The 8453-nt window shown below is 46.6% G+C and overlaps 1 protein-coding gene across 10 annotated transcripts in view; it reads left to right on the forward strand.

Moving 5' to 3' along the window:
• Window positions 1-8401, forward strand: part of LOC113205025 (ankyrin repeat domain-containing protein 17) — a gene marked incomplete at its 3' end in the record, with an annotated part of 31546 nt that extends 23145 nt beyond the window's left edge. For 8 of the 10 annotated variants that reach the window (XM_052271689.1, XM_052271683.1, XM_052271682.1 and 5 more), the window contains 15 exon segments: window positions 279-437; window positions 549-712; window positions 790-1146; window positions 1225-1533; window positions 1666-2056; window positions 2592-3156; window positions 3248-3370; window positions 4046-4099; window positions 4666-4815; window positions 4887-5028; window positions 5118-5235; window positions 5456-5566; window positions 5667-5914; window positions 6012-6275; window positions 6383-8401. In XM_052271689.1, the coding sequence (XP_052127649.1) occupies window positions 279-437; window positions 549-712; window positions 790-1146; window positions 1225-1533; window positions 1666-2056; window positions 2592-3156; window positions 3248-3370; window positions 4046-4099; window positions 4666-4815; window positions 4887-5028; window positions 5118-5235; window positions 5456-5566; window positions 5667-5914; window positions 6012-6275; window positions 6383-8401 (5174 nt within the window). 10 annotated transcript variants of the gene reach the window in all.
• Between the last annotated feature and the right edge of the window lie 52 nt (window positions 8402-8453).

Here is an 8453-nt window from a genome sequence, read left to right on the forward strand (position 1 = left end):
AAAAGAAGGGAAAGAATACTGCTTTTCAATGTGTTTGCATGCTCTGAATATTTTTTAATTTCCTGAAACTTTAAATAGTATTAATCAGCATGAAATTAAATATTCTAACCCAAACACCTTTTTTTTCTAAACCAGAAAGTTATAGACATCATCCAATTGCAAGAGGGAAAAGAAATGCATTTATATTATGCTGGCTAAAAACTAGCCTTTTACCTCATAACTGCTCTAAATGTATTCTCAGTTTGTCACCTCAATATTTTACTCTCTGTTTTTTGCAGCTCCTGGACAGTATGCCACACCCTGTGGCCAAGCTCCTGTTTCGTCCCTTAATGTGGACAGTGAAACAGAAAGTAATCATGATACTGCCTTAACCCTTGCCTGTGCTGGTGGCCACGACGAACTTGTTGAGTTACTGCTCAATCGTGGATCCGACATTGGTAAGTGTAATACTTTTTCGCACCATCTTACTTTATATCTTTTATAGCTCTTTATTTCACCTGCTCTCATTTTGCATTTTGTTTTTGTTTTGTTTTTTTATTATTAAATAGAACACAGAGACAAGAAAGGGTTTACTCCTCTCATTCTTGCTGCAACTGCTGGCCATCACAAAGTTGTTGAAATTCTCCTTGATCATGGAGCTGACATTGAAGCCCAATCTGAACGCACTAAAGATACCCCACTGTCCTTGGCCTGCTCTGGGGGCAGATATGAGGCTAGTATAATATGACGTACTTCTACTCTTTTCACTGATTTTTTTTACATATTTTAAAATAATTGTTGTTATTTTAGGTGGTAGACCTTCTCCTTCAAAGAGGAGCCAACAAAGAGCATCGAAATGTATCAGACTATACCCCATTGTCTCTAGCAGCATCTGGTGGTTATGTCAACATTATCAAACTCCTCTTAGCTCATGGAGCAGAAATTAACTCGAGAACAGGAAGCAAGCTGGGAATTTCACCTCTAATGTTAGCAGCTATGAATGGTCACACAGCTGCTGTTAAATTGCTCCTGGATATGGGTAGCGACATTAACGCACAAATAGAGACAAACCGCAACACAGCACTTACACTTGCATGCTTTCAAGGAAGGCATGAAGTTGTTAGCCTTTTGTTGGACCGCAAGGCCAATGTGGAACATCGGGCAAAGGTATGTATATTTTATGCTGATTTTTTAAAAATTGATTATGTACCCTCTGTGTTGAATATCTTATTGGACATTTTTCAGACTGGTTTGACACCCCTCATGGAAGCTGCTAGCGGTGGTTATGTGGAAGTTGGTCGAGTATTACTTGATAAGGGAGCTGATGTAAATGCTCCACCTGTACCATCGTCAAGGGATACTGGCTTAACCATTGCAGCTGACAAGGGGCACTGTCGCTTTGTGGAGCTCCTTCTCACTCGTGGTGCTCAAGTTGAAGTTAAAAACAAGAAAGGAAACTCACCTCTTTGGCTTGCTGCCAATGGAGGTCACCTCAATGTTGTTGAATTATTATTCAATGCTGGGGCAGACATTGACTCCCAAGATAATCGGAAGGTGAGTGCTTACTTTTGTTTTACTTTCTGAAAGTAAATTATCAGCGTTTTTGTTCTATTTTCTCAAACAAATCTCTACTTACAACTGGTTATAAACTCTGAATTAATCCTTCTCTTTTCTCTTTTTGGCTAGGTTTCATGTCTTATGGCTGCATTCCGCAAAGGTCACATTAAAGTTGTGAAGTGGATGGTGCATCATGTTCTGCAATTCCCAAGTGATCAGGAAATGACAAGATATATCACTACCATCAATGACAAAGAGCTCTTAGACAAATGCCAAGACTGTGTCAAGATAATTCGTGCTGCCAAGGATCAGCAAGCTGCTAAAGCTAACAAAAATGCAAGCATTTTGCTAGAAGAATTGGACATGGAAAAAACCCGTGAAGAAAGCAAGCGCCTAGCAGCCCAAAGGCGTAGAGAACGCAAAAAGAAAAAGAAGCAAGAAAAGCGTAAACAAATGGGTAACTGCAATGAGAATGACAATGAAGATGATAATGAGGACAAAGGAGAAGAAAGTGAAAGAGGTGTGTACAAATTACAGCTAAAACACATGATTTTCATTGGTTTTATATTATTGTGATAGCTGTTCCCAAAAATATTAAGTTTAAGGCTGCTTTATGTCAGATGTAAAGTCAATACCAACCATAGTTATCAGGCTCCAGACTACCGTAATGGACCAGTTAATTTGGCACATTGGGATATGTTAAATTTCATTCTGTAATTAGTGATTTGTGACTGTTCATTCAAACATTACTTTTTATCTGAAGTCACATTATTTAGAGGCCTTTTGGATCACTTGCCAAGAGGTCAGCCTCAGTGCCCCTTGTTCAAGGCATTTTGAAGTTACCCACTGTGGCCTGAGAAATGGTGTGAAAAATATTGAAATGTACTATGGCGTTTCCCTCCACTGTCCTTTTATGCACAGATTACCCTGCCCTGTTGATTAATATTGACATAACTTGTCTTTGAACATGAATATTAATGCTCACATATTTTGTTTCAAATTTAACACTTGTTCTTCTATGTATTTATGTATTTTGTTTCCATTTTTTCTCTCAGAATTCAGTGGTAGTGAAAACTGCACTGCACCAGACTCCGAATCACCTGACAGAGTTGCTGCTGTAACTGAAACAGTTGACAAAGAGGAAGGAGACAGTGGCATTGATGCCAATAGCCAAGGCTCATGTAGTTCTAGTGATGTGAAAGCTAAGGACAGACGAAAGGATAAGAAAAAGAAAACAAATGGAAGAAGTAATCTTAATTCTAATCTCAAATCTGAGAAAGAAAATAATCCTCCAGAAAGCACACCCACCAACAACAGAGTTACTCAATCTACAACCTCAAATTCGAGGTTTGTAGAAGAGCGACCTGTTGATAGACGTACTGCCATTCCTTCCACTGCCTCATCTACCTCTACGTCTACTACCACAACTGCTACCTCAAGATCCACCATTCAGGAAAGACAAGATAGAAAGCTAAAATCTGAAAATAAAACTGTTCCTGCCAATCCTACTCACATGGTCTTCGAAGCAACTTCTCGGCATCCTGCTGATAGAGAAGACTTTGAGGCTACAGGAAATGAGACTTACACGCCTGTTTCTAAAGCAAAGAAAGTTTCTCAATTGTGAGTGTTTAGTGAATGAAATTGAAACCATTTTAAAAACATTACTGTATTTTGTGTCTTCATTTATTTGATTTTTTGTTTTTTCCATCAGATACAATATCGGTGATGCTGGAAGATATGAGAGTGAGACGACAACTGTGGGCAAAGCTGCCTCTTCTACCAGCCCAAAACAAGGAGGAAAGCGAGATGAAGGGTGGAAGGAAGTTGTAAGAAAGTAAGTGTTAAATACTGTTTGTGCCAATTTTGCAGTCTGTTAAAAGTGTTTGAGAATTTTCCCCTACTTATTAATCTGCAAGTGGGCATCATGTGTTTGCATTTGAAGGCTAACAATGAAATGGAGGCATTTTCAAACAAATATGATCATTCTAGTTTCAATTGTTCATTAGTGCATGGAAATTTTTCTATTTGATCATGATACAAGGTTTATCCTTTTTTCCCCAGTTTATCTGTTGTGATTTTTCTCTATATCACTGTTGACTAGAGAAGGTGTGTTTCATTTTGAATGTAATGGATTTGAATTGCTTTTTTACCTTGCATACTAATCTATTCCGTGTGGATCTAGTTTGTCATTGATCAAATGAAACCCAGTCAAATATTAATTTTTTTTAGAGGGAACTTGGGAGAGTCCTTTGTGATGGAAGCTCTGGCTGTTGATTACAGGTTGAATTTTTTAGAGAAAGGATTGGCACTTTTGAAATTTCCTGATAAGAGTTTTTGTTTCAAATTTTCTCCATTTCCTAGAGTGTTAGATATTGGGATGCAATTTTAATGAGCCCACGTAATTTGATTCTCCCTCCTTTCAGTTGTCATCAATTACAGTTCGGTCTACTGTGTGTGGCCTCACACACATTGGATGTTCATTAATTTGTTGTGGTATTTTAATTTCTAGATATTCGCCTTCGGTTCCAAACTCTTATCCACAGAATTCCTCTTCCCACTTCAGGTGGGTCAAGTATTAATATCTATGTAGACAGCATGCGTTTCTCGAATATATTCTTTCGTTTTCTTTTCTTAAATTATTTATCTATCTCATACATACTCCAAGAGCAAGAGCTCCATATATGGGGGTGTTACATTTTGGTAATCTTGGCGTTTTTCAAATGGGTTTTTCCTTTCCTGTCTTTCCTATTTTTTCATTCTATCATGGTTCCAATCAATTTTATCGCATGTGTTGGGTATGCTTTTGCTCTGCTGTTTTCTCTCTGAATTAATTTTTTCAAAACATGATTTATTTTTCTTGATCATGATATAGTTGTGAAATTTGCATCAATTAATTTGCTTTGGTGTCAATTGCGTACTTTGTTTTCGTTTTTCAAAGACCTGTTACTGTGGTCCCATTTCCTGTCATTTAAAATCTGTTGCTTCTATTTATTAACTTTTTATAGTGCAGTTCTTTCAAAATTTTCTAAAGTATTGGTCTATCTCTCAGTAGAGCTTTATCTGCTATTCTGTCAGCATGTTTTGGGTTTAATTACAAACTCAATTTTAAAATTGCTTCTGAATTTTCAGGTCTAAGAAAGTGTCCGTGCCTTTAAATGCCATCAGTCGTGTCATTGGACGGGGGGGTAGCAATATCAATGCTATTCGCGCTGCAACCGGAGCTCAAATTGAAGTTGAAAAACAGTGCAAGGGGCAAGGAGAAAGAATCATCACAATCAAGTAAGCACAATTTTGCAAGTATTTGTCTTTACATGCTGTGAATTCGTACTAATTTTTTTTTCTTTCAATAGGGGCTGTGCTGATGCTACCCGTCAAGCTCACATGTTAATAGCTACTCTTATTAAAGACCCCGATGTTGATATAATGGGAATGCTTCCTAAACCTATTAAATCTGGTACAACCCTCGGACAATGGGAGAAACCTGTTCCTGCTGTATGTTTTCCCTCCTCTTATTTTTCAATGTATCCTTATTCATTAAATTTTGATTCTGTCTTCATAACATATTACATTTTATTTTACAGACTTTGAAGTTGAAACCTGCAGCTGTTCCTGTTGGCTTGAAGCCTGCTGCTATCCCCACTGTTGCTCCTACTCCACTGTTAGGATCCACGCCAAGTTTGACCAAAATTGTTCCACCAAGTAAGTGTTTGTTACTTTAGTCTTTGGTGATGGTTCTTTCTCTTCTTGTCTGTCAAATAGCAGTTAAAGTTGTCAGTTTCAAATCAACCACTGAACAAGGTCAGACAAGCCCTTGCATCGAGGCTGTTTAGTTTTCTCCTTGTTTGTGAAGAGTTAAATAAATTAAACATAGCAACCGGCCGGAGGTAGGGAAGTTGTGACTTACCATTTGGTATTGCAGCTGGGCCTCCTCCACTGCTGCCTTCATTGCGGTCGGCGGCTGTTTGCAAGCTCATGTCGTCATACTCTCCCCCAGTGACCCGCGGTACCGCACCACGACTCGTGGCTGCAGGTAATGTGAAGTAGCGGAGAGGGGAGAGTCGTGTGAAAACAACTTCCTCTGCCAAGCTAGGAAAGGGACCTTTTTTAACAGATTGCGCTTTCTTTTACAGCTGAGAAACGAGCAGCTATTCTTGCTGCCTCCAACACCAAGACAACCATGTCGTACACATCGGCGATTATGACCTCCGGGCGCAACGCGTCCAAGGGACACGCTCCTCTGACTACTCAGACGTTTGCTGCCAAGTTAAGCGAACCGTCTGGGGTGCCTACTCCGCCAATGCCCTTGGCGAGTATTGTACCACCCAAGACCAGACAGCCCCAGGCCGCGCCACCGGCCACTGCCCCAGTCACTCCTTTGGTATTAATGCCATTTATTCTTCAGTCATCTCCGATCGCTTATTTATTATCTAGACAATATGTTCTAACACGGATCTCTATATGATATTGTCCTGAAGGTGTCTACGGTGCCCTCACCGAAGCATCACCGACCTCCTCCCATCTCTTCAGCGCCTCCAAGTATGACGTCGCATTACAAGAGTTCACTTGCTCACTCTTCCGTGAGCACACCATCGTCAGTGACCCCGTCTTCTGTGGCCCTGGCCACAGTCAGGAGTAGCAGCCCGGCGCAGCCTTCCTTGTCGCAAGTGTCCAGTGAGGCAGAGCCCGCCACTTGCACGACGTCAACACCGCTGACTTACTCTTTATTCAATTCCGACAAGGTAAGTGTAGTCGCGCTTCTCTCTCAATCTACAGCGGACGCAGAAGCATCTCAACCTTAACCGAGATCTCACCTAACTTGTTTGTTTTGTTTTCTTCCTTCCCGAAGACCATGTGGAGTCGGGACAGCGACGGCAACTCAAACCAAAAGGGGATGAACTTCGCGAGCGTGGCCGCAGCTGGTTCAGCTTCAGCCAATTCCTCGATGACGCCCGCACAGTACCTGGACTCCACTCCGCCACAGGCGGACATATCGAAGGCTCCTGGCTACCGCAAGAACACGACGTGCTCGCCGGTGTCCTCCAAGCCGTGCAGCACGGCCAGCTCGCCGCCCTCGCTGGGCAACTCCCTAAGCGTGGAGGCTCACCAGCACCGAGACGCGCCCTCGCACAACAGCGCGGCGCCCTCGCCAGTCAAGCCACCCTCTCTGCTGGCCATCAGCCGTCAGGGACCCTCGGGTGGCCACCAGTCTGTGGACACCAGCCAGGGCCCCCCGCCCTCCTCGCAGTCCAACATGAACAGCCAGCCGTCGCCCATTATACGGCCCTCACTGGAAATCCAACCCCCTGACGTGAACCTCGGCCTGGCGGTGAGCCGGCCTCAACCCGGCTCCGGACCCATGGACATGGCGCACTCGCCCGGCAGCGGCCTCGGCTCTGGCCTGGCCGTACAGCGGCCCAACAAGGATGCCCAACAGCACAACCAGCAGCCGCTGGCGTCGCCCGGGCAGCACATTCCCCTGCCGCACCGACAGTCTACGCCTCCGCAGCACAGTCAGCACAGCCAACACGGCCAGCATGGCCAGCACAACCAGCATGGCCAGCACGGGCCGCCCAACCCCATCGGCAGTGGACTGGGCAGCGGGCTGGCCGTGCAGAGGCCCTCCATGGCGGACATGCAGCACTCTCCTAGCCGCAGCACCTCGTCCGTCGACATGCAGTCGTCCATGTCGCCCTCGCCGCAGGGCTCGGGCCACCAGTCCCAGCAGGGGCCTCAGGGCCAGGGGCCGCCGGGCCCTCCGCCCAACACCAGCATCCCTCCGCCGGGCCACGGGCCCAATCACGGCCCGCATGGGCACAACCACATGATGCGGCCCATGAGCATGGAGATCCCGCCCTCGGCGGGCCTGAACCACAACATGGTCGTGCGCCCGAATAGCATGGTCGACGGCCTGGGCTTGCCCCAGAACCAGCAGCAGCAGCAGCAACAGCAGCAGCAGCACGGCCCGGCCCAGCTGAACCCCAACCAGCCCCAGAACCAGAACCAGAGGTTAGATCTTGCCCCCTCTGACTTTGGTGTCCGTTCCGTTCCCGTTTTCCCAGACGACAGCTCAGGCCTGTATGGTGCGCACTCTCACGCCGCCGACAACCTGTTGGGCATGGTGCCGGGCATGACGGACGCCTTGCTCAACACGGCCGTGAGCATGTCGCGGCTGAACCCGCGCGCGCCTGACTTCTCTAGCGCCATGCACCACACCAACAAGCCCCCTCCCCACCCTCCTATGTTCCAGTCCGCTCCCCCGTACCTCCCTCCCAACATGCTCCCTCCCGGATCCCTCCCCAACAAGTTCCACCCCCCGCGACCTGGACACGGACCTGGGCATGGGCCGGGGCCGTCGCACGGCCCTGGCAGCTCCCACAACCGCTGGCCCTTCATGCCCCACGGCGGGCATGGCGGACACGGCGGACACGGCTACCAACCGGAGGCCTCCAACTTCAACGTGCTGGGCGGGGCGCTGGGAGCGTCGCTCAGCCATCCCTCTGCTTCTGTGTCGGACATGATGCCGCCCATGGCGGAGAACGGCAACTCGCCGCCCTCACCTAACCACGGGCATGGGCACGGGCACAACCACGGTCACGGTCACGGCCACGGCCATGGGCACGGCCACGGGCCGGCTGGGGACGGCGCGCCGATGAAGGCGCCGCCGAGACCCATCGGGACCGAGAGGCACTTCAAGCACCACTCCATGGCCGGCGACGCCGTCACGGGCGCGGACTGGCTCCTGGGCATGCCCAACCAGCAGAACCAGCAGCCCCAACAGGCCGACCACAAGATCTCGTGGGCCGGACCTCAGATGTTCCGGTCAAACCCCGCTCCCTATGACCTGCCTCCCATGGACACGTTCCAGGTACAGGACTATTCACTTCTATTGATCACACCTTCAACAAATTACATTTAAT

The sequence above is a fragment of the Frankliniella occidentalis genome, unplaced genomic scaffold (assembly GCF_000697945.3).
Source record: "Frankliniella occidentalis isolate FOCC.00 unplaced genomic scaffold, Focc_3.1 Scaffold169, whole genome shotgun sequence".
NCBI lineage: Eukaryota > Metazoa > Arthropoda > Insecta > Thysanoptera > Thripidae > Frankliniella > Frankliniella occidentalis.